We start from the raw sequence: 26,413 nt of genomic DNA, 5'->3' as shown, positions 1-26,413 counted from the left end.
AAGCCAAAGCAGAGCAATGATCAAGCAACTGAATATCTATGTTTTGCGTTTTCCAGCCCCGCAATTTTACGATGAAATGTGCAAACACTTATATCATTTTCCTTCTGGAAGGGCATCAGTCACAGCAGGAACTTTGCAACTAAATTGGAGCAATTAAAACTATTTTTAGTAGTCACATCATTAAGTGTAAAAGTAAAAGTTTTCAGTGCTATCTAATATCTAAAAATGTTTTTCCAGTTTGAAATGCATGTGGTGGTAGTGTTGGGGAAAAGTTAGCGTGTTTAAAGGTATTTATGTCTGAAATAATAACCTCAATTAGCACTTCTATGTACTAGTTACTTTTATATAAGTTCTTTAGATGTATTAAGCCATATAATCCTTATAGCAACCTGATGATACAGATACCCTTTCCGTCCCCAATTTGTGGACGAGGAAACTTAGGCAGTAACCTATCCAAATCACCAATGTTGGAGTTAAGATTGCATACACTGGCAGTTCTGTCTGTGCTCTTCATCAACTACACTTGACTAGTCATCCTTCTATTTCTGAGAACATATTGCACATAAAACATGAAGAGACAGTAACTTTTCTAGTAGATCTCTTATTTTTAAGTTATTTGTATATGTCTGTTTAGTTAGTTCTCTTAGAATCAAAGCTTTAGCGATATCCTTGTTATTACCTAGTTCACTGCCTTACAGATAGTGAATGCACAATAAATACTTGTAGTTTGGATGAATTTTTTTTTTTTTTGGCTGCACTGTGCGGCATGCGGGATCTTAAGTTCCCTGACCCAGGATTGAACCTGTGCCCCCTGCAGTGGAAGCACAGAGCCTTAACCACTGGACCGTCAGGGAAGTCCCTGAATGAATTTTAACAGAGATTAATTCTGCCTTCCAGACCCTCAGAGGCTTTAAGGTAGTGATGCACATTTTTTTTTTAACATCTTTATTGGGGTACAGTTGCTTTACAATGGTGTATTAGTTTCTGCTTTATAACAAAGTGAATCAGTTATACATATACATATGTTCCCATATCTCTTCCCTCTTGCATCTCTCCCCCTCCCACCCTCCCTATCCCACCCCTCCAGGCGGTCACAAAGCACCAAGCTGATCTCCCTGTGCTATGCGGCTGCTTCCCACTAGCTATCTACCTTACGTTTGGTAGTGTATATATTTCCATGCCTCTCTCTCGCTTTGTCACAGCTCACCCTTCCCCCTCCCCATATCTTCAAGTCCGTTCTCTAGTAGGTCTGTGTCTTTATTCCTGTTTTACGCCTAGGTTCTTCATGACATTATTTTTTTCTTAAATTCCATATATATGTGTTAGCATACGGGATTTGTCTTTCTCTTTCTGACTTACTTCACTCTGTATGACAGACTCTAGGTCTATCCACCTCATTACAAATAGCTCAATTTCGTTTCTTTTTATGGCTGAGTAATATTCCATTGTATATATGTGCCACATCTTCTTTATCCATTCATCCGATGATGGGCACTTAGGTTGTTTCCATCTCCGGGCTATTGTAAATAGAGCTGCAATGAACATTTTGGTACATGACTCTTTTTGAATTATGGTTTTCTCAGGGTATATGCCCAGTAGTGGGATTGCTGGGTCATATAGTAGTTCTATTTGTAGTTTTTTAAGGAACCTCCATACTGTTCTCCGTAGTGGCTGTACCAATTCACATTCCCACCAGCAGTGCAAGAGTGTTCCCTTTTCTCCACACGCTCTCCAGCATTTATTCTTTCTAGATTTTTTGATGATGGCCATTCTGACTGGTGTGAGATGGTATCTCATTGTAGTTTTGATTTTCATTTCTCTGATGATTAATGATGTTGAGCATTCTTTCATGTGTTTGTTGGCAGTCTGTATATCTTCTTTGGAGAAATATCTATTTAGGTCTTCTGCCCATTTTTGGATTGGGTTGTTTGTTTTTTTGTTATTGAGCTGCAAGAGCTGCTTGTAAATTTTGGAGATTAATCCTTTGTCAGTTGCTTCATTTGCAAATATTTTCTCCCATTCTGAGGGTTGTCTTTTGGTCTTGTTTATGGTTTCCTTTGCTGTGCAAAAGCATTGAAGTTTCATTAGGTCCCATTTGTTTATTTTTGTTTTTATTTCCATTTCTCTAGGAGTTGGGTCAAAAAGGATCTTGCTGTGATTTATGTCATAGAGTGTTCTGCCTATGTTTTCCTCTAAGAGTTTGATAGTGTCTGGCCTTACATTTAGCACATTTAATTCCTAGTTGGCTCAGATTCCTAACAGCAGTGACTTTTGAGATATTTCTGGGTTTTATTTTAAACATTTAGTATGAAAAAGGGAAGTAAATATGGTCTGTACTATTAAGCAGAGTCATGCTTTATTAAATGCTAACATTACCTTTTTAAGAGTTCTTTAGTTTGAACTAGTCACACTTATCCTGAAAAATAATGCAGAATAAAACTTCTACTCATCCTGAATTACTTTCCTCAAGCATTAAGCGATCCTCCCTGGTTCTGGTATTCTGTGATTCCTTCCACAAGCCTGATGGAGAAGTTAGGAAAGTTCAGAACATAACCCCTCACCTCTGAGATGAGGGTCATGGAAAACAGTGAGCATACCTGCTTCTCAGCATCCCTTGGTGCCTCTGTCAGAGACAGACTGCAGTCTAACAGACCACTGATCTGCCCCTTTATGGCATTTTTGTTCCTAATTCCACTCTTGTTTACTTGAAGAGCTAAATCTTTTTCCACTTCTGCTTGAGAAAACATTTTTATAGCTTTGGGACCAAATGTTTTTCATCAGCTCATTGTAATGTCTCTTTTCGGTGAACTTTTTGCCAGTGGAAGCCACGATGTTGCTGATGGAATGTGGGAGAAATTTGCTATGATCAGAGTAAAACACTTTTGCTTTTGTCCCAGCAATAAGGAAATAAGAATCAATTGCTTTTCCCCATTTACATTTGCTCTATGTTAAACCATAAGAAAGTTGTTGACCTTTAATTGCTTCTAAAATGAAAGGTTGCTGGATTACCAGGTATTTAAGTGGTTTATTTCTTCTAAAATTCTTGTGGTGGCAGCAATCGCTATTTCTTGTTTCGGTTGATGATCAAGAGAATGCAGGAAAGTTAGAGGTAGAAATTTGCTGCCGCGTACAAGAAGCTAAAGTTTGGGAAGGTAAGAAGAGAACCTGTGAGGTATATGTTTGCTTAGAGTGTCAAATACTTCCTTATAGATTCCTAGGAGAAAGGGCAGTATGTGTTTTTATGTATGTGTCTTGGGAAGTTTAATTGTACAAAAGTGGTATTTCCCAAAGTGTGATCTGTGGAATATCACATGTTCTCTTAAAATTATTTTCCACCCCTTCACTCAGATATTGAAACTTCAGATTTTATTGATGTGGCTTGACGGCATTACACAAGTGTACCTTACATGAAAAGTTTGAAAATGGGCTGATTCTTTCTGCTCGTAATCCACCACTGTCAGAAAGGTTTGCCTCGTGATAAATGGCTTGCTGATTTTGTTCCCTAGATGATGTTTTTGGGTTTTGAAACTCTCTTGGGACAAAACGCATCTGTGCTTTGCCACACTGAGAACAAAAATCAGTTGGAGGGACAATCTGTCCTCATGTTTTACAAGAGGGGATGGTGATGAACACTTACCCCTTTGACTGGCTTCTAGATGTTATCAAGTCCTCAAATACTAATCTGCTCCCCATTACACTCTGCTACCCACAAGCATCCGAGCAAAAATTAACAACTTCTGCCGTTCTGTAGGAGAAGCAAGGAAAGAAATAATCCATCTCTCAATGAAATGGGCGAAGAGGCTAATTTGCTTTCTTGAGAACAGCTGAAGGTGGTTTGATGAAACTTTAATTTGGGCATTTCATTCTCTCTGTAAACTCACCCTGAAGTCAGAATAGCAGAAAGGGAGATAAAGAAAACCTTACTCAAGCAATTATTTCCCTTATCCTGCAAATATTGGCACAGTAAAATAATTTCCTTAGCTTCCAGGAAATCAGGCATGTCATGTATGAATGAATTTGACAGTGAAGATTAAAAGGTGTCATTCAGTTATCGAGCTCATGCCCTAGACAAGATGTTTTTATTCTTTGCTTTTCTATATTATCTGAATGAGCAAATGATGTGCCGATTTCAACTGATCCATTTCCATCGTGGATTAGTTGCAGTGATCGAAACATTAGCTATGCTAGTATTCACTGATGATACATGTTTTATTTATTATGAGTTTGGTAGAATGGTAAATTCAGTTTATAGCCCAGTGGTTTGAGAAGCGTGACTTTACTCAACATTTTTCTTGAACTCTGTGATGGCCCATCCGTGTAAATAATCTCATCAACCTCTTGTGTGAGCCCATCCTTGAAGAGTTCCTCATACGGATGCTTAATGAAAAAATATGCTGTGCTTTTGTCCTTGTCAGTGGTGTCAGAACATATGAGATGTTCAGCACAACTGTTAAATAAAGCTTCTGCTATAACAGGAGGCCCAGCAACATTTTGTCTGGATGAGTAAGCAGCATCCTGGGTTTCACAGAAAAAAGACAATCCTGAGCCCAAATGAAGGGCATAGTTATTTATGGTCATGTCTAGTGAGTTTTCTTCATGTAGGAAGTATGCCTAAAAGTTCAGAGAACTGACCTCGAAGTCTCAGGTCTTCTGGACTTTAATTTCCGTAATTTTCCATGGAGGCTTCTTTTAATACCTGTCCCCAAAGACGCATTTATACCACTCAAGACAAAACTGATACTAAGCTATATTTAAATCTAGAGTTTCTGAATTAGACTAACAAGCTAGGGATGCTTACATAAAATACCCTGTTAATATAGTCAGTGCGCCAATTTACTTCATTGTAAAGTCATTGGGAAAAATATCACTTGACTATATAAATGTTTTAGAAAAAGCAAGTTTTGAAAATCTGAAATCCCCTTTTAAAATAAGAATAAAATAACTTTGCCCTTTAAGTATGTGTATTATTTTTAAATTGAAAGATATTATATTCTTAGGTCAGACACAGTTATTTTCATTAAGGTTACTTATTTCTAAAAATATCAACTCTTTCAAAGCTAAATAATAGTACAATATAGTGAAATACTTAAATATTAATTAGCCTGGTGAATTACAAAACAAAAAGATTCTGTCCAGTATATTTTTAGATTATATTATTGAAATTTAGGCTTGGTTTTTTTTGCCTTTACTATATATAATATAGAATCTTCAGATAATACACTAGGCTTCTTCTGTTTCTTATTAGCGTGTGTGTGTGTAGTTGGCAATTTTTAGGCTATTATCTTCTTCCCAAAAGGAATACCAGCGAGCTATGAGAGAGAAGGATTTTGGAGCAATACCTGTATTAGTAGGAGGCTGGGTTAGATGGATATATTGTTTAAATGAATGAATCAAAGAATGTGCCAGTTTGGAGATGGACTAAACAAGAGTCCATGCGTAGCTGCCTGATTGTAGGAGGTCTTTCGAAAGACTATCCTTATATTTTCTGGCAGATTAATGCTTAAATCCTAAATACAAAAAGAAAATACAGTTTATTGAAGCTAACTTTTGAAGGACAATCTACATATTCCATTGATGGTTAATACCAAATGGTAAGTCCTTCACGGTTAAGAAATATTTTCTTTCTTTCAGTCATTTCTTTTTTTCAAGTGGTTCCTGTTTAACTCGCAGTGGACCTAAAAATCAAACAATCACATCTACTTTATGTGAAACTTCCCTATATTTGAAAATTATTATTGTTTGGCTAGCCTTCTTTTTTCCATGAAAAAAAAAATTTATATCTACTTTTTAAAAACTTTTTATCCTATCTCTGGATTTTATCTGATGTTTCTCTGACATTTTTACCTATACCCTTTTTTTTCAGCACACAGTTATTTCAAATCATGTTCAATATAAAGTTTTTTTTTTCCCGGCAATATATTTTACATTCCATTGTTGTACTCACTCTGAACAGCCCTTCCAGACACTCCAGCTACTCAGGGTACTGAGGAGCAAAGGGTCATGCATTTTATTGCTGTGCTTCCACTGGATTGATTTCTTTATACTGTTTTTCAGATAACATTGCTAAAATCCTCTTTTTTTTAGCAATTCAGACAATAGCAATTGCTTCCTTTTTGTAGCTATTGGTAGACAATTGAGAAATATTACCTCAAGCCTCCGGCTTCTTTTGCTTTGGTTATTAAGCTTCTAATTGATATTTTATGTTGCTGGAATAATTGTACTTTGTAAATACTCTGTGGATGACAGGTAATAGTTCAAAATTATTCTTTAAAAGATATGCAGAGACATTTTCCCATTACTATAAGATCACTTTGTTTTTTCCAAACTTTAAAAATTTTATTTATTTATTTTTATACAACAGATTCTTATTAGTTACCTGTTTTATACATATTACTGTATATGTGTCAATCCCAGTATCCCAATTCATCCCACCACCACCACCCACCCCCCGCTTTCCCCCCTTGGTGTCCATACGTTTGTTCTCTACATCTCTGTCTCTATTTCTGCCTTGCAAACTGGTTCATCTGTACCATTTTTCTAGATTCCACATGTATGCGTTAATATACGATATTTGTTTTTTTCTTTCTGACTTACTTCACTCTGTAAAACAGTCTCTAGGTCCATCCACGTCTCTACAAATGACCCAATTTCGTTTCTTTTTATGGCTGAATAATATTGCATTGTATATATGTACCACATCTTCTTTACCCATTCGTCTGTCGATGGGCATTCAGGTTGCTTCCATGTCCTGTCTATTGTAAATAGTGCTGCAATGAACATTGGGGTGCATGTATCTTTTTGAATTATGGTTATATCTGGGTATATGCCCAGTGGGATTGCTGGGTCATATGGTAATTCCATTTTTAATATTTTAAGGAAACACCATACTGTTCTCCATAGTGGCTGTATCAATTTATATTCCCACCAACAGTGCAAGAGGATTCCCTTTTCTCCACACCCTCTCCAACATTTGTTGTTTGTAGATTTTCTGATGATGCTCTTTCTAACCAGTGTGAGGTGATACCTCACTGTAGTTTTGATTTGCATGTATCTAATAATTAGTGATGTTGAGCAGCTTTTCATGTGCTTCTTGGCCATCTGTACGTCTTCCTTGGAGAAATGTCTATTTAGGACTTCTGTCCATTTTTTGATTGGGTTGTTTGTTTTTTTAATATTGAGCTGCATGAGCTGTTTATATATTTTGGAGATTAATCCTTTGTCCATTGATACACTTCCAAATATTTTCTCCCATTCTGAGGGCTGTCTTCTCATCTTGTTTATAGTTTCCTTTGCTGTGCAAAAGCTTTGAAGTTTCATTAGGTCCCATTTGTTTATTTTTGTTTTTATTTCCATTACTCTAGGAGGTGGGTCAAAAAAGATCTTGCTGTGATTTATGTCAAAGAGTGTTCTCCTATGTTTTCCTCTAAGAGTTTTATAGTATCTGGTCTTACATTTAGATCTTTAGTCCATTTTGCATCCTTGGGATAAATCCCACTTGATCATGATGTATGATCCTTTAAATGTTGTTGGATTCTGTTTGCTAGTATTTTGTTGAGGATTTTTACATCTATATTCATCAGTGATATTGGTTTGTAAGTTTCTTCTTTTGTAGTATCTTTGTCTGGTTTTGGTATCAGGGTGATGGTAGCCTCATAGAATGAGTTTGGGAGTGTTTCTTCCTGTGCAATTTTTTGGAAGAGTTTGAGAAGGATTGGTGTTAGCTCTTGTCTAAATGTTGGATAGAATTCACCTGTGAAGCCATCTGGTCCTGGAGTTTTGTTTGTTGAAAGATTTTTAATCACAGTTTTAATTTCATTGCTTGTGATTGGGCTGTTCATATTTTCTCTTTCTTCCTGGTTCAGTCTGGGAAGGTTATACCTTTCTACGAATTTGTCCATTTCTTCCAGTATGTCCATTTTATTGTCATAGAGTTGCATGTAGTAGTCTCTTATGATGTTTTGTATTTCTGCGGTGTCCATTGTAACTTCTCCTTTCTAATTTTATTAATTTGAGGCCTCTCCCTCTTTTTCTTGATGAGTCTGGCTAAAGGTTTACTAATTTTGTTTATCTTCACAAAGAACGAGCTTTTAATTTTATTGATCTTTGCTATTGTTTTCTTTGTTTCTATTTCATTTATTTCTGCTCTGGTCTTTATGATTTCTTTCCTTCTGCTAACTTTGGACTTTGTTCTTCTTTCTCTAGTTCCTTTTGGTGTAAGGTTAGGTTGTTTTTGAGATTTTTCTTGTTTCTTGAGGTAGGACTGTATTGCTGTAAACTTCCCTCTCAGAACTGCTTTTGCTCCATCCCATAGGTTTTGCATCGTCATGTTTTCATTGTCATTTGTCTCTAGGTATTTTTTGATTTCCTCTTTGATTTCTTCAGTGATCTCTTGGTTATTTAGTAACGTATTGTTTAGCCTCCATGTGTTTGTTTTTTACGTTTTTTTCCTTGTAATTCATTTCTAATCTCATATTGTTGTGGTTAGAAAAAGTGTTTGATATGATTTCAATATTTTTAAATTTACCGAGGCTTGATTTGTGAGCCAAAATGTGATCTATCCTGAAGGATGTTCTGTGGGCAATTGAGAAGAAAGTGTAATCTGCTGGTTTTGGATGGGATGTCCTATAAATATCAATTCAACCTGTCTGGTCTACTGTGTCATTTAAAGGTTGTGTTTCCTTATTAATTTTCTGTCTGAATGATCTGTCCATTGGTATAAGTGAGGCGTTAATGTCCCCCACTATTATTGTGTTGCTGTCAATTTCCTCTTTTATAGCTGTTAGTACTTGCCTTATGTATTGAGGTGCTCCTATGTTGGGTGCATATATATTTATAATTGTTATATCTTCTTCTTAGATTGATCCCTTGATCATTGTGTAGTGTCCTTTCTTGTGTCTTGTAGCATTCTTTATTTTAAAGTCTATTTTGTCTGATATGAGAATTGCTGCTCCAGCTTTCTTTTGATTTCCATTTGCATGGAATATCTTTTTCCATCCCGTCACTGTCAGTCTGTATGTGTCTGTAGGTCTGAAGTGGGTCTCTTGTAGACAGCATATGTACAGGTTTTGTTTTTGTATCCATTCAGCGAGCTTGTGGCTTTTGGTTGGAGCGTTTAATCCATTTAAGGTGTTATTCATATGTATGTTCTATTACCATTTTCATAATTGTTTTGGATATGTTTTTACAGGTCCTTTTGTTCTCTTGTGTTTCGTACTTAGGGAAGTTCCTTTAGCATTTGTTGTACAGCTGGTTTAGTGGTGCTGAATTCTCTTAGCTTTTGCTTGTCTATAAGGCTTTTGATTTCTCTATCGAATCTGAATGAGATCCTTGCTGGGTAGAGTATCTTGGCTGTAGGTTCTCTCCTTTCATCACTTTAAATATATCATGCCACTCCCCTGGCTTGTAGAGTTTCTGCTGAGAAATCAGCTGTTAACCTTATTGGAGTTTCTTTGTATGTTATTTGTCGTTTTTCCCTGCTGCTTTTAATAATTTTTCTTTAATGTTTGTCAATTTGATTACTATGTGTCTTGGCGGGTTTCTCCTTGGGTTTATCCTGCCTGAGACTCTCTGTGCTTCCTGGACTTGGGTGACTATTTCCTTTTCCATCTTCAGGAAGTTTTCAACTATAATCTCTTCATATATTTTCTAGGGTCCTTTCTCTCTCTCATCTCCTCCTGGGACCTCTGTAATGCGAATGTTGGTGCATTTAATGTTGTCTCAGAGGTCGCTTAGGCTGTCTTCATTTCTTTTCATTCTTTTTTCTTTATTGTGTTCCACTGCAGTGAATTCCACCATTCTGTCTTTCAGGTCACTTAGCTGTTCTTCTGCCTCAGTTATTCTGCTATTGATTCCTTCTAGTGTATTTTTCATTTCAGTTATTGTATTGTTCATCTCTGTTTGGTTGTTCTTTAATTCTTCTAGGTCTTTGTTAAACATTTCTTGCATCCTCTCGATCTTGCTTCCATTCTTTTTCCAAGGTCCTTCATCATCTTCACTATCATTATTCTGAATTCTTTTTCTGGAAGGTTGCCTATCTCCACTTCATTTAATTGATTTTCTGGGGTTTTATCTTGTTCCTTCATCTGGAACATAGTCCTCTGCCTTTTCATTTTGTCTATATTTCTGTGAATGTGGTTTTCATTCCACAGGCTGTAGGATTGTAGTTCTTCTTGCTTCTGCTATCTGCCCTCTGTAAGATCACTTCTTTATAACCTGAAAGTAGATTTTCTCTTCAACATGAAAATTACACAGAAGTGCCTGTCTTCTACCAAAGTTCATTCTTCTTCAAGTGTCACTTTCAGTCACGCTACACTTGACAGTGCTTTGGCTTGAGTACAGAGACAGCAAAGTGTCTGCAAATGGGTATCTGAGATTTGGAGGCCTGTCTGTTTATGACATTAATATGAATACCAAAAGGACCTTTTATAACTAAAGGTTATAATTTAATGTTTGAATGAATGAGATTACTTAGGAAAAAGTATCAACAAGGGCTTCCCTGGTGGCACAGTGGTTGAGAGTCCGCCTGCCGATGCAGGGGACATGGGTTTGTGCCCCGGTCCGGGAAGATCCCACATGCCGCAGAGCGGCTGGGCTCGTGAGCCATGGCCCCTGAGCCTGCGCGTCCAGAGCCTGTGCTCCGCAACGGGAGAGGCCACAACAGTGAGAGGCCCACATACCACAAAAAAAAGTATCAACAAATATTGAGAAATATTAGAGTAAATCTGTAGAAGGGAATCCTGAATTTGGGAATCCAGAAAAAGAAGTCAGTGTAGATGAATGATAAAATCTGTATTTAGTTTTATACAATCATTTTCTTCCTGGCATCTCCAGCCAGGATAGTGTTTGTCCCAAATAAGACTGCAGTCATACTTATTTACTGTTTTCTTTTTTTTTCCTATTGTTTTCTGCTAATATTTCACACATTGATACATTTACTTAGTCATCTCATTTAGTAGACACGTATTGAATGTATAGTCATGCAGAAAGATGCTGGGGTTTGTGGATCATGACCCCTCCCCTCCTGACTCCCAGTGGTGTGGCAAATAGTTGTTAATATGTAAATTCTCAAAATAAGACATATTGTGCTTTACGTCAACATAGATGTAAGAATAGATATAAAAAGCAACTTCTCTAGGAGAATTGTAATAACAATTTAATTCTGGATTTTGAGTTAGGAAAGATTTCTTTAAAAAAAAGTGGCATTAGACTTAATAGAAGACTTAAGTCATATTTGAGTTAAGACGATTTGGGCAATTGGGGCATTTTTCATGTATGAAGAACTTGTTCAAATGCAAGGATAATGGGAAGTGCAGGGAAACCAGAGAGACTAATCTTTACATAGTCTCTCAAAAGACAATATAGGTCACAATGTGTGAGAGGAATTATAAAGAAGAAAGAGACAGGTGTAAGAAAGTACGATTCTCCTAAGAGTCATATGCCCATTCAGTTTTCTTTCTGTCAATATAATTTTATATTATATAAAAAATATAAAGGTACTGATGTACACCATATATATTTTATACACCGCACTATTATATACATCAATATGCATAATAAAAATAAAATTTAGCACAGAAAAATTGGAAAGGAGAATGAATTGAACCACATAACTATATGTTTTGCATATAAACTCGTTTATAGATAATTATCAAATATCTGAATATTTTGCATGATGAAAAAGCAGATGTTTAGATTATTCAGAAAATATGCAATTTAGTAATTTATTAGAAGTTAGTGCTGTACTCTAATTTTCAGACAAAATGTCCAACTGATACTGAAGTTTCATTACACTAACATATATGGTTGTTTGCATAATAAACCATATTTACTTAACTTGTCAGCATTCAACTTAATTCAGCAATGTCTCTTTAAGAAGTACCATGTCATCTTTTATATTAGACAGAAATTAGGGAAGTATTTTATATTCAAAACATATCAGAAACATAATTTGTAGTGATTCTGTTAAGTATTTAATTTGTGACATTTGCTAGCACAATATTATGCAAGTGTCTCTTAAAGGTCTTATTTACGTAGCATGTTTGACATGCATTGTTCACTAACATTAATTCATGTTGTATTTTTCTTAATAAGCTAAATTTCATATGTGTTTCCAGCTGTGATAGTTTAACTCCGACAAGGAACAATTGTTCTGCAATAAGTGACGAGGATACCATTTGTTGGCCGATATTTAAGAAAGCCTGTTGTTCGTAAATTCTAAAATGAATTTGGGATTAAAGAGCATTTAGAGTCCTAAAAACAAATGGTGTTTCCTGAATTCTTAAAAGAAAATTAAATTAGCTTAACTCATTCAATACTATTATTGGTTTGGGACATTTTAGCCTTCCATTTGGTTCAGAAATTTAAACAATGTATTTTTATCACTTACTCTTAAACCATTGCTCTGGTAATACTTTTATACTACTTTAATGGGAATTACAATATGTTCATTAATAATTTGATTTTTAAGAGCAAATTATTATTCATAAGATCTTGTTTAAAGCATACTCTAAATGTCTGGCTAATTAAATTCAACTTATTTCATTTTTCTTCTATTAGATGTTTCTTTTAAAAAATGGTAGCACCAAAGTATTCCTAGAAAGCTCTACAGATACATCATGGAATAAGGGGTTTTCCACCAGCAAGATTAAGACAAAGAGGGGTACAACATCTGTTGACTCTGCATTTATTCACTGAGAAATGGCAATCAATGTTCTCCCACCTTCAAACCTCTATATATATCTCACCGGTTGAATCCCTTGCTCCTGGTTACAATGGATAAATGTCTGTGCTTCAATCTAGGCCAGTGCCTCCACTGTGTACTGGGTTTCATCCTCTCGCCTGTTTGGGGAGGTTGCTTAAGCAGAGCTGTCTCTTCTCTCCTGAATCATCAAATTTTCCTTCTCTACTTTATTACCCTTATCTGCATAGAATGTTATATTTTATTCTTAATAAACACCCCTTGACCGACATCCCCCCAGACTATTTCCTTATGCCTTTGTATTCTTTTAATGTAGAGCCCCAATTCCTTTTTTCCCCTTCTCTTTTTTTTTTTTTTTTTTTTTTTTGTGGTACGCGGGCCTCTCACTGTTGTGGCCTCTCCCTCTGTGGAGCACAGGCTCCAGATGCGCAGGCTCAGCGGCCATGGCTCACGGGCCCAGCCGCTCCGCAGCATGTGGGATCTTCCCGGACCGGGGCACGAACCCGCGTCCCCTGCATCGGACTCTCAACCACTGCGCCACCAGGGAAGCCCTCCCCTTCTCTTTTAAAACCACTCTAATTATATTTTCTTTCTTACTATTTAACCAAATCTTTCCAGTCAGGTCAAATATTAACTCCACATTGCAAAATCCAATTAGTTTTCAACTTAGTTTACTTGCTTTCTCAAACACATTTTATAGCAATGATCGTTCTCCCCTTGAAACACTTCCTTCCTTTTATTTCCTAGATGCCATATTCTTTTTGTTTGTTTGTTTGTTACCCACTCACTTGTCTTTTCTCTTTCAATCTTTCTTTGATGAACTCAACTTTTCTCAACTTCCAAATGCTGAAATACTCCAGAACCCATTCTTCAGATATATTTATACTCATATGTTATAATTTGACATATATATATACATATATATGGTTATTATTTTCAATCTCCTTGTGGGAGCCTGGGGCTTCTAGGCTTCTAACCCCAATCTCTCTCCTGAATTCTAGGTTTTAAAATTTAACTATGTGTGTTCTATCTGCCTGGAATGTTCTTCCCCAGTTGTAAACATGGCTTGCTTCTTCAATGAATTCATGTCTGTGCTCAAATGTGAATTTATTACAGCAATCTTACCTGATTATCTGATGTAAAATTTGAGAGTCCATCTTCCCCAGTATTCTCTTTTCCCTTACCCTGCTTTATTTTTCTTCATAGCGATAGTCAGTACTTGGCATGATTGTATTAAGCTGTTTCTTTATTAACTGCCTCTCCTACCTAGAATGTAAACTCCATGAAATCTTTATTTGGTTTGCTCTCTGCATCATTTTCAGTTCCTATAGTAATGCCTGACACAGTGAGCCCTCAATAATTGTTAAATTCACAAAATCAATCTTTAACTTTACCTTAGTGTGACGGTTTTCCCCCAAAGTGTTGGTACCTGTATTCATACTCCCACTGGAATGTTTGAGAGATAGTTTCCTCACATCCCTATCTATAATTGGCATTATTAAACTCCCAAAGTTTTTGCTTGGCTAATGGCTGTGAAATGCTATCTTCCTGTTTAATTTACATTTCTTTGTTTATTAGTGAGATTAAGACTTTTATGTATGTATTGCCCAGTTTCTTACTTTTTAAATTTTCTGTGTATATCCTTTGCCCATTTTCCAATAGGGTCTTTGTTTTAAAATTTGTTTGCTTATGTATTTAATCATTGATTAATGAAAGGTTTTCTTTGTATTCTGGATACTAATCTTTGGTTGCTAATAAGACTGTAATTTATCTTTTAATTTACGATGTCTTTTATCACGCAGATGTTTTTAACTCAGATGTAGTCTACTTGTCCATTTGCTCTTTTATGCTTCACGCTTTTTGTTTTGTTTAAATGTCCTTCTTTATCCCAAATCTTAAAGCTAGGTTTTGAGATTTTTTTCTAATATTTTTAAAGTTTTACATCTTATATTAAGTTCTTTAATCCATTTGGGTATTTTTTGTTGTTTCTTTTTTGTGTGATGTACAATGTAATGTCATTTTGGTTTAGATAATCTTCTCAGTGCCACTTATTGAATTTCCTGCCCTACTCCCACTCATGTGTGATACCATCTCTGTCGGCTATCACCAGTATCAGCTTCGGTGCATTTGCACCAAAATTCTGATCCCTGGTTTACATGTGCATTCCTGCTTCAATAATTCTGTCTAAGGTCTAACCACTATAGCTTTTTAGGTTTGATATCGGGTATGGTGATTCTCCCTGTCTTGTTCTCTTTCTAAATTGCTATTGTTAACTGTTCGCCAATCCATATGAATTTTCAGATGAAGACAGTTTCTAGAAAAAAAAAACTTTGAAGATTTTATACATTAATTTTGGAATAATTGACATTTATTTGTAAAAGTTTGACATTTTTAAAATTGTAAAAAGATTGTAAAATTATAAAAAATGCCATTTGTAAAAATTGACATTTTTACAGTAACAATTCTCTTTAGCTTTGTGAGGAATATAGTCCTTGAGTCTTTGGATAATTTCTGTAATTTTCTCCATGAAAACTCTGAACAAACTTTTAATTTCTCCCTATAATTTTTGTTTTTTTCGTATTTGTATATTTGCTCTTGAGAATAGGATTCTTTCTAAATTAATTCTTTAAATTAGTTTTTACTGATTTATGTTAACTTTCTTGATATTTATGTATTAGTCTGTGTCAGGCAAACTTGCTGCACTTTTTTATTGATTTTATAAATTAGTTCTATAGATTCTCTTGGATTTCTATAAGGACTTTCACATTATCTCTACATAATATGAATTTATTTCTTCGTTTCTAGCTTTTGCTTATAATTCTGTATTTGTTCATTTATTTTATTGTGTTTTTGAATATAAGTATTAATGGGAAGCATTCTTGTCTTATTCCCATCATAATGGAGAGGACTTACAATGTCTCACCACTCAGTATATTTTTGGAAGAGGACCTTTAACATGTTAATAAATTCCCTTCTCTTTCTAGTTTATTAAGACATAATATTTTGAATGAATGCTAAGTCATAACAAACGTTTTTCATCTTCTCAATAATTTCTTTATTTTCTATTTCATTAATTTCTGCTCTTAATAAGTTACTTTCATGAACATTCACTGAGTTTACAGTATTGTTATGTTTCAGATTTCTTTAACTGAATGCTTTCATGTAAGTACTGTATCTGGCGCTGTTGAAAGCTCCCTGTTTTCTTGTCTCAGATCTGTGGTCCTCTTTCTTGGTTTCCTTTTGACTTAAATATATATTACCCTGTTTGAATACCAGTGCTTGAAAATACTAAAAAACAAAAGGCTGCAGTGCAGGATATAAGCTAATTTTCATGGTAGGGAAGATTGAATAGCCATGTATTGGCTACAAGCTCATGGTTTGGATTGCTGATTTGAATCTAGCAAGCTGTTGGTGGATACTTTTCTTAGCTAGGACCATCTTTCACTGGCAATGGAAAAGTTATGGCACTGACAACTAACAGGTGTGCCAATAATAAGTCTAAATGTTCTGAGCTGCATCTAATTGTGGAAAGAAGAAACGGTCATATGAAACAATTAGTGAGTGAAGTAAAATCATTTGATAAATTATGTAGTTTAGACTTAAAGGATTTATGACTGCAGAGGAGAGAAAAGCATTGAGGACTAACATTTGTAGGAAGTTTCATAATATAGTATGGACTTTCCCTGTGCTTTTGAATAATTTATGGGGCTTAGAATGTAAGATTGAAAAAGAATGTCATTGCAGTTGAAGTAAATAGCATGATTAAAACATGAAGGTATAAGGTATGCTCGAGGGATATGAGAAGATCAGCTTAACTAGAGGCTGATTATTTGGCCATATAGAAAAAGTATTGGTAGGTAATGGTGAGTTTCATTGTGTATGGCCTTGCTTTACTACCATAGGAATTGTTTTTAAAAAGGAAAGAGTTTGGAGGGCAGGGTGCTAACATAAAAACGATGGTAATGATAAAGATGATGACAATAACTGCAAACTTCGGTTGAAGCAAGTTATATGCCAAACACTGCTCCAAGTAATTTATATGAATGATTTAAATGAATCCTCAGAAAAATCTTGAGGTAAGTATTATCATCATAATCATCATTGGTAGAAGTAATCTTTGTTGCTGTTGTTCTGTTCTAATTGTAGATACTTAGGCAGCTTCTATAACATGCCTAAGCTCTCACATCCAGTAGATGACAGAATTTGGACTTTTAGCAGACATTATGCTTCTTCAGAAGTAATTATTAAAATTAGTCTGATGTGGTCCATAAGATGGACTTGTGAAAGTGAGAATGCTTCTGAGGTTGTTGCTGGGAGGCTGTGAAATAATTCAGCTGTGCAGTGATAGAAACTTGGCCTCAGGAAGTAATAAATCAAAGAGGACTCCAAGGTTCCAGGTGTGAGTGACTGGGGCAATGGGGCATTAATTCTGCTTTCTTTGTCAAATTAACTTTCTTTTTTTGTCCTTTTTTTCCCTCTTCCTCTTCTCTCTCTCTTCCTTTCATTTGGGTAATCAATTTGAGAGTGAATGATTTTCAGGATTAGATATTTTATTTATTTATTTTTCCTTTTCCTTGGGTCTTAGATATAGCTATCATACTCTTGTAAAAAAATAAAGGAAAAAACATGTTTTTGAAAAACGATGGAGGATTTAAGATATGCTTTTACTCCAGACCGAAGACATTCTTCGGTAACAAATCATGTTAGAACATCACATAATCTCCACACATGTCCAGATATAGTGCAAAGACATAATTTAGAAATTTACATTATAAAAGTACTTTGATTTAGGATCAATAGACTAATCCTTTCAGTAATTTAGAAAGTAACAAGAAAGTCTCACCTTGTAGGTTTCTGTGCTAATCAACTCAACAACTGAATGAATGGAGATAATTTCCTGTAACTACTATACCTGTGTCACTTTGAACAGATTACCTGTTCCTTTGTCTCAGTTTCTCCCATATGTAGACTGAATATAATGATACCTTTTTGCTTACCTGCTTCTATCCTTGAGAAGAGCAAACACATCTGTAATGTGGAGTATTGGAATATAAACGCTAAAGGACTTCTTTTATAGCTATATCTATATCTATCTATATCGTTATCGGTATATAGTTGCTTTACAACGTTGTGTTAGTTTCTGCTGTACAACAAAGTGAATCAGCTATATGTATACATATATCCCCATATCCCCTCCCTCTTGAGTCTCCCTCCCACCCTCCCTATCCCACTCCTCTAGGTGGTCACAAAGCACCGAGCTGATCTTCCTGTGCTATGCAGCTGCTTACCGCTAGCCATCCATTTTACATTTAGTAGTGTATATGTGTCAATGCTACTCTCTCACTTCGTCCCAGCTTCCCCTTCCCCACCACGTCCTCAAGTCCATTCTCTACGTCTGTATTCCTGCCCTGCCACTAGGTTCATCAGTACTGTTTTTTTTTTTTTTTTTTTAGATTCCATATATGTGTGTTCACATATGGTATTTGTTTTTCTCCTCTGACTCACTTCACTCTGTATGACAGACTCTAGGTCCATCCACCTCACTACAAATAATTTCGTTCTAAAGGACTTCTTGAGAAGACTAAGAAGGAAAAGGTTTTATTTGGATGTGTGTGTTACTTAATATTAGAGTATACTCAGTAGCAACTTATTCCAGTGACCTATCATCCAACAGTTTATACTTGTTTTGTACTTCAGTATTTAAAGTCGCCCTATTGGGTTAGGTCTTCTGAGAAGGGAACACAATGGTGTGAGATAGTTACTCGGGAAAAGAGCCCGAGAAGGAAGCGAGAGTTTCTTGAGACCACACTGCCGCTCACAGCCTGTGCAAGGAGAGAGGGAAGGGAGAAAGTCATAGACTTGGAGTGAACTGAGGGAAGTGCAGCCTTCATGGTGGCAAATGCAAAGGAGCAATAGTAGGAAATCTAAGCAGTGCCTTTTCACAGCTGCCACATCCACGCACAGCATCTGATAAAAATATCACTATTTTCAACTTTGCTAGCCCTTTGTTCTTACTGAACCTGCCTGAACGAGCTTTATGTCTCCTAGTCCATCAACATGTTCTATTCTGCTAGCCAGTTTATGTCTTCTATTCATCCTCAATCCTGGGCATATTGATCAGCTATTTCAACTAGGTCTCTTCCATTAGGTTTCCCTTTGTCCTCTTCTGGGAACACCTATTGATTCTAAGCTCTGAGTAAGTCTAAGAATTTCTTTTCTTTTTCCAAGTTCTTACTATATCCAGTGTTTCTGAAGAGTATCATGTAACTATTTTGATTTGGGATCACAAGAAAGTCATCCAAATTGGTTAAGATTACTGACTTTGGAGTTGCACATGACTGGGTTTCTAATCCTGGCTTCCCTGCTCACTACCTGTGTTAATTTGGTCAAGTTACACACATCTGTTCAAGTCTCAATTTCATGATCTGACAAATAAGGATAGTAGCATGTTCCCTACAATATCGTGAATTTGGCACATAACAGTTGCTTAATGAATGACAACTATGTCATTAATAACTTAAACTAGGACTTTTCTGCACATTTCTACATGTTTTGGACTCCTTTTTACCTTCTCACTGGAGTTAATTCAAACCTAGTTCTACTCTTTGAAATCACATAATCTTGGGACCACATCTCCTACATTACTGAAGAGTGACAGGCCATCTCTCATTGAGCAGTTATTGAGAACCTGCTATGTGCCAGAAAGTTTTCTGCAGTGAATCTACAGTGGTGAGTCACACAGACCAAGTCTCCACCTCAGTGAAGCTTACAGTCTATTTCGTCAACTTCATTGTTTTATACTTCAAAAATTTTAACTTATTTTTTACTTCCATTTTCTGTCTTAGGCCTGTCTCAGAGGAAATTTGTCCTTATCCTTTTCCAAGACTAACCCTAATTCTCTTCTTATTTGGCTATCCTAGAGTTTTGTTCCGGTAACCATCTCTCGATCTACTGTGTATCTAGTAGTACCTTTCTCTACTAGATTATCTTTTCTTTGCATGAAATTTTCTCCCACATTTTTAAGAACAAAACCACAAACAAGCCTCATGTGAACATGCTTATTGCTTTCTCTTTTCTTCCTCTGTTTCCATTATTTTGCAATCTGGCTTTCACACCAAGTCTATTTAAATAGCTCTCTCTTAAACGTGACCTACTTTGGTCTTAGCTATCTTTTTTTGTTAAAACTGAAGCACTTATTCTTAAAATATGTTTTCTTTGCCACCACGTATACCCAGTTCTCCTTCTGTTTGTTTTTTCAATCACAGTGTGTCATCCTTTGCTCTTCATTTCAATGTTTTTCATTGATTTTCTCAACAGGTATTCATTGAGTGCTTATTACAGGCACTCAAGTGCAAGTCATACAGAGTCCATAGTTTCTAAATTCTGTTTTCTATCTCCCTCACTAAAACCTCAGAACTCTTCTCTTGGCAATCTCACCCCCTACAAATTCTAATTTATGTCTTCAATCAAAACCTTCCAGTTAATTTCATTCCTATGGTCACATTTTCCTTCTGTTCTTCTGGTTCCCTAGTTGTTCCTCAAACTCCACCTGTTTCAAATGAATGCTACCATATTCACCTAACACTTTCTTTTAAATTCCAAATATCTGCTAATATCATCTTCTAGTCACTCAGGCGTTCAGATTTAAAATGATTTTTGTTCTCTTGCTTAAACCTATCTCTGGTTTTTATCCTCACTGCTACCATTTGCTCCTGGTTATTTTACTTCCTCCTTGGAGTATTATAGATGAGTCCTCACTTTTTTAACCACTTTTCCAAAAATTCTTCCCGATCCTCTAACAGAGTTCAAATGTCTTAGTCCTGGTATTCAATCTTCTCTAAGAACTGCTTCAATCTTATATTCCATTGAATCTTCTATCAGCTAGTTGTAAGCCCTTTGTCTTTCAGTATTACCTTAGCCACTTGTGCTTTTCGCTTTCACACCTGCATGGCATCACACAAAGGCTGTTCCTCCCACAGCATGCATGCTCTGTGTTTACCTTTGCTCATGGAATCCCATCCATCCTTCAGAGTGCAACACAAGTGACACTTCTTTAGATCCTCTTTACCCTTCATCCTCCCTCTCTTCTGAAACACTGTAGAATATTTTATTTCTTTTGTCATTCATCTTATACTACGTTGTATCTTCTCATCTCACTTAGGAGGGTTTGAGGTCCTTGAGGATAGAGACTTGTGGCATTCCTATTTATGCTTTATAGGATCCTGAGCACGCAGCCTTCCTCAGTAAGCATATGTTAAAAGAATAAAGTAGTGGAGAAGATCTTCCTCTCTTCAAAGTGATTACTTATCACTGAAGTACAAAGATAAGATAAAGTAATAAACTGTCTATCCTGGCTGAGTAGTCTTCTAGAATGACAAATACAATAAGTAATTGCTATGTGTGCAACTAATTTGTCTTCCTCTCTCATTGTGTTAAGGAGAAGCTTTCTCAGCCAGGCAGAGGGAACAGGGGTACCAAGTCATAAGGACACAGTCCTTTCTCTGGAGATGTTTACTGTCTTTGAGACTGACATGCATGCAAATGATTTCATGTAAAATAAAAGAAATTTTAGCTACGAACTTATATGAAAAAGATACCACAAGTACAAAAATTACTAAATGACTAATGGGGTTTATAATCGTATTCTTGTAGAATATTCTTTATGAAACCTTAAAAAAATCAGGTAGTGTGGGACTTTCCTGGTGGTCCGGTGGGTAAGACTCCACACTCCCAATACAGGGGGCCTGGGTTCAAACCCCGGTCAGGGAAGTGGATCCCACGTTTACGCCGCAACTAAGAAGTCTGCATGCCTCAACGAAGAGTCTGCATGCTGCAACTAAGACCAGGCACAGCCTAAATAAATACTAAAAAAAATTTTTTTTAAAAATCAGGTAGTAGTTTCCATCCTAATATCTCTCTGAACTTTAGTATAGCAAATATAGTGATGTTTTCTTGATTAAGTTTCAGAATTATACAGATCTTGCAGAAATAGTATATTTATTTCCCATAAAGCTATTTAGGCTATGTAACATCCAGTTTGCTTGATTGGGGCTAGAATTTTGAATCACAAGTGAGTATAAATTACAATGTTGTAAATTATATCTACTTTGGTGGAAAAATATTTTAAAGACACAATGAAAGGGGATTCATTGTTTTCTTTTTTTTTTTTTTTTTTTTTGCGGTACGCGGGCCTCTCACTGTTGTGGCCTCTCTCGTTGCGGAGCACAGGCTCCGGACGCGCAGGCCCAGCGGCCATGGTTCACGGGCCCAGCCTCTCCGCGGCATGTGGGATCTTCCCGGACCGGGGCACGAACCCGTGTCCCCTGCATTGGCAGGCGGACTCTCAACCACTGCGCCACCAGGGAAGCCCCATTGTTTTCTTTTTTGAACAAAGGTTTACAATGAGTTTTGCCTGCATTAAAAGGTACGATCTTTGTTATAACCCATCTATAGTAGGTACTTAGTGTGTGTTGGCTGCATGATGACACTTGGAGAGCCCATCTGCCTATGAAGTTCTATGAAACAGAGATTTTTAAAATTGAGCTTTGGAAAGAAAAGGCTAGTTAAATATAGAAGAACGCATGCATACTACTCTGGAGAACTTAAAATGTTCAAATTGACAAGACAGACATATTTTTGAAAAGTTAATTAAATTATACAATATAATAATAATAGGGAGTTCAGTAATATTATATAACTTTTAAATATTGATTATATTTCCAGATTTTCTTTCCTGTGAGTACTCTGCTACAGCTCAACCTAGACAGGAAAATGGGTACATTCTTTTTTTTTTTTAATTAATTAATTTATTTATTTTTGGCTGCGTTGGGTCTTCGTTGCTGCGTGCGGGCTTTTCTCTAGTTGTGGCGAGCAGGGTCTACTCTTCGTTGCAGTGCGCGAGCTTCTCATTGCGGTGGCTTCTCTTGTTGGGGAGCACAGGCTCTAGGTGCACGGGCTTCAGTAGTTATGGCTTGAAGGCTCTAGAGTGCAGCCTTAGTAATTGTGGCGTACGGGCTTAGTTGCTCCCCAGCATGTAGGATCCACCCGGACCAGGGCTCGAACCCGTGTCCCCTGCACTGACAGGTGGATTCTCAATGACTGTGCCACCAGGGAAGCCCGGTACATTCTTTATGGTTAGGAAGAACTCTTTTGCCATTAGCCCATGCTAAATTGATAGTTTTTACAGCTTACAGCCCGACAAGAGACCAAGTCTTTATTACCTAGAGGGAAGCACTTAAATCATCTGAAGATGGCTATTCTGTACTGAAGGAAAGTTTGAGTTGGCTGCTCGAGATTCTGTCTCACACCCTGGGTGGCAAGGGTTAGTTTTTCTGCCGAACTGACAGTTTCTACCCTCAGGGTGGATAGATTAGATTGGGAAATATATAGGAGGGGAGCTTGTCAAGGAAATTCAAGGAGCAGAGTTGATAAGTTCTAAAGGGAATTCTAACCTGGTCCCCAGATTGAATCATAAATGCTTATATTTTATGGATTTATACAAGTGTGCAGAAGATACAGACTAAGAAGCAAAAGAAAGAGCAAAGAGTAGAAGGTGTGGGAAGAAAATATACCAGAAGAGGCATACAACTCTATGGCTTGTCCAGCTCATCATTTGTTGAGTTGTGAATAAAATACCAGTTTTGAGAGCAACTGTGGTGATGACTGAAAGTCTTTGAGACATTTCTTTAATGGTGATTCAGGAGCCTGAGTACTGTATTGCATTAAAAATTTGGAATTACAGGAAACAATTCTGGTAACAAACAATGGAAATTCATTCTTGCATCTCTGTACTGGCTGCTGCAGTCCAGCCCCAGGCAGGATGAGTCTATATGTGGTTCTTATGATTCTCTTATAAAAAAGAGACACCTGGTAAGAAATTAGTTATTGACAGGTACGAATTTGTAACGAGTATGAAGTGGGAAATGTAGTCATAAAGGGATTTATTTCCCTTAAAACCAGGCTATCATTTATATTTAAACTTTTGCTGCTTATAATTCACTGCTTCATACAATTTGGTGCAGATTGTAATATCTCCTTGAAGGCTTATTTATATTTTACATACAGATTTGTGATCATCCAGGCTTAGCCATCATTTCTTGGAATGTTTCACATTGATTACATGTCAGGCTTTTTGCACTGATATTGCTCTACAATAAAAGAACTGTTCTCAAAGTGAGATAGACTCTTAAATTAGTATTTTCTTCTATTAGTCTAAATATTTATATCAGCCACGTAAGTGTTCTACTTGTATATGGATTTATAGAAGACTCTAAAAGGGAAAAAGAAACAGGAACTAAAAATCATTAGCTTGATATAATACTGACAGCTAATATTTCTATCATGGTTACTGTTTTTCAAACCCAGCTTGAACTGCTTACATACAGTAATATATTTAAATTTCAGAACAACCATAGTAAATTGGGACTATTATTGCCTACACTTTACAACTGAGAAAAGTGAGGAACAGAGGGGTTAAATACTTCTCCTGGGTAAACATGGAGGGTAATCCCAGAGCCAGGATTTGAACCCAAGCAGTCCGACTGCTTGGCATTCCTACTGTCCACTTCTATGGCTAAATTATTCTTGATTGGACTAGGGGTAGAGTATGTAGCTGTGTTACTTCAAAGCTATGTTTTAACATGATTATTTATTAACATGGTTGTCCCTCCCTTACTAGATTATGAACTTGTGAGTACATGAACCGTGTCTTATTAACTTCGTCATATACAGTGCTCAATAAAACTTTATTATTCCTGAATTACAGCTTATTATCGCTCTGAGAGATTTTATCCAAGAGACTTCTATTTTGAAGTCATTGGTTTTATATCCACAAAACTTTTAGATCCACAAAACAAAAAATGCAATTGTTACCTCTAAGTGAAGTATTTCATTCATAATTCTCTTATTTCTTAACTATTTTAAAGAATAAAATAGCATGAATGAAGCAAATTATTTTTTATGGATATGGAATAATTTTAGAATCATGTGACTTGGTTGAAATGTTTTTTTCTTTCTTTTAAAAAAATACTCTTTCTTACAGGGTGCTGCTTTAATTAGAATGCTGGCTAATTTTATGGGCCATTCAGTATTTCAGAGGGGTTTGCAAGTAAGTAAAATGCTTTCTATTTTCTCTTACACTTTTCCTTGTTCCTGCATTTATTTTTTTTCCCATTTATTTATTTATGGCTGCTTTGGGTCTTCGTTGCTGCGCACGGGCTTTCAGGGGTCACTCCTTGCTGTGGTGTGCGGGCTTCTCTTGTGGAGCACAGGCTCTAGGCAGGCAGGCTTCAGTAGCTGTGGCGCACAGGCTTAGTTGGTCTGTGGCATGTGGGATCTTCCCAGACCAGGTCTCGAACCCATGTCCCCGGCATTGGCAAGCGGATTCCCAACCACTGTGCCACCAGGGAAGCCCCTCCTGTATTTATTTTAAAGATATTTCACAGCTTGGGAAATTGCTAATACAAAATGCTGAATTTGATGGAAAACTTTAAGATGAATAAGGTGAACAGTGTCGTTCCACATGACAAATGAAAGTGGTAGACAAGATTCCATACCAACCCACAAAACTCCAACTGTTATACCATTTAGAATCTCTTTAATATGCATTTTAAAACTGAAGTAATTTTCAAATATATTAGATCCTAAGTATTCTATACAAGATTTTATGAAAGTCTGATTCCCTTTTCTTCCATTTAAAAGTTCATATAAAGTGAAAACAAGTTATGTTAGCCTTCTTAGAATTATGTATTTGAGAAATTCTTAACGCTTTTTTTCAGATATGTGCCTTTTATGTTGTTTGCTCTTTTAATGTTGACATACATAGATTGTTATTTTTTCCAAATATATTTAAATGTTTTTTTAAATTAGAAAATGCACTGTTTTAAAAAAAAGGGGGAAAAAAGAAACAGTTTTATTATCATACATTTATAGTGTGAAGTATGGAATCTGGGAGTAGATTCTTAGAAAAGGAGGATTCTTAAATTCTTGAAAGCAAATATAGAAAAATAGAACTTTTATTCCATTGAATCTGTTGGAGTAAATCACGTTCCTAGCAGCTGTGATTGATGAATTATTTATGATGCGTTCTACTTAGAAGTGTCCTTAAAGTAAATTGATGTTCACCTGAAATACAATTATGCTAAGACAGAGAGAGCAATCAATCTTAGCTCTTCTTAGTAAGCTTTTCATTCTGAAATTTAAATAAACTACATATGGGATCAGGTCATATTTTAGTAGTGTAATTCTATCTTTACCCAAAATAAACCAAAAGATAAAATACAAAGCAAGAGTTAAATATGTTATGACATAGCTATAAATACGTTAACACAACAGAGAAAAAATATATAAATTTCTTGAAGAATAATTTCCCTTAGAAAGTTTTTTTACCGAATTGTCCCAGCAGGGGTTGAAATTTACTTTAAAATCAGCTCTTCCCATTAGGGACACCTTCAGAATAGCTGAATTCAATTGAACCTGTCTGCCGGGTGCTAAAGTCTCTATTCTGATCACATAGTTAGGAAAATCTTTTTTCTCTAGGTGTGCCCTCCATGAATATCAACTGTCTGGAGAAACATCCTTCCTTATCCCCACTCCTTTGTTTTTCCCGCTGAAGATGTAGCATGACAGTACAGTTCCACAGAATATCTAAGCTTTCATAAGGGCTACACAAACTGAATTTGATTTCCTAGTAGCAAGTTGATGTGAAATCATTTTCTG

The 26,413-nt window shown here is 36.1% G+C and overlaps 1 protein-coding gene across 2 annotated transcripts in view; it reads left to right on the top strand.

Moving 5' to 3' along the window:
- Positions 1-26,413, top strand: part of TRHDE (thyrotropin releasing hormone degrading enzyme) — a 398,879-nt gene that overhangs the window by 256,707 nt on the left and 115,759 nt on the right. For both annotated transcript variants that reach the window (XM_079937605.1, XM_079937606.1), the window contains exon 7: positions 24,738-24,803. In XM_079937605.1, coding sequence (XP_079793731.1) covers positions 24,738-24,803 — 66 coding nt within the window. The remainder of the gene's footprint in view (positions 1-24,737; positions 24,804-26,413) is intronic.

This window comes from Stenella coeruleoalba (assembly GCF_951394435.1).
Source record: "Stenella coeruleoalba genome assembly, chromosome: 11".
Taxonomy (NCBI): Eukaryota; Metazoa; Chordata; class Mammalia; order Artiodactyla; family Delphinidae; genus Stenella; species Stenella coeruleoalba.
Note: the sequence above shows the minus strand (reverse complement) of the source record. Positions and strands in the feature narration are given on the sequence as shown.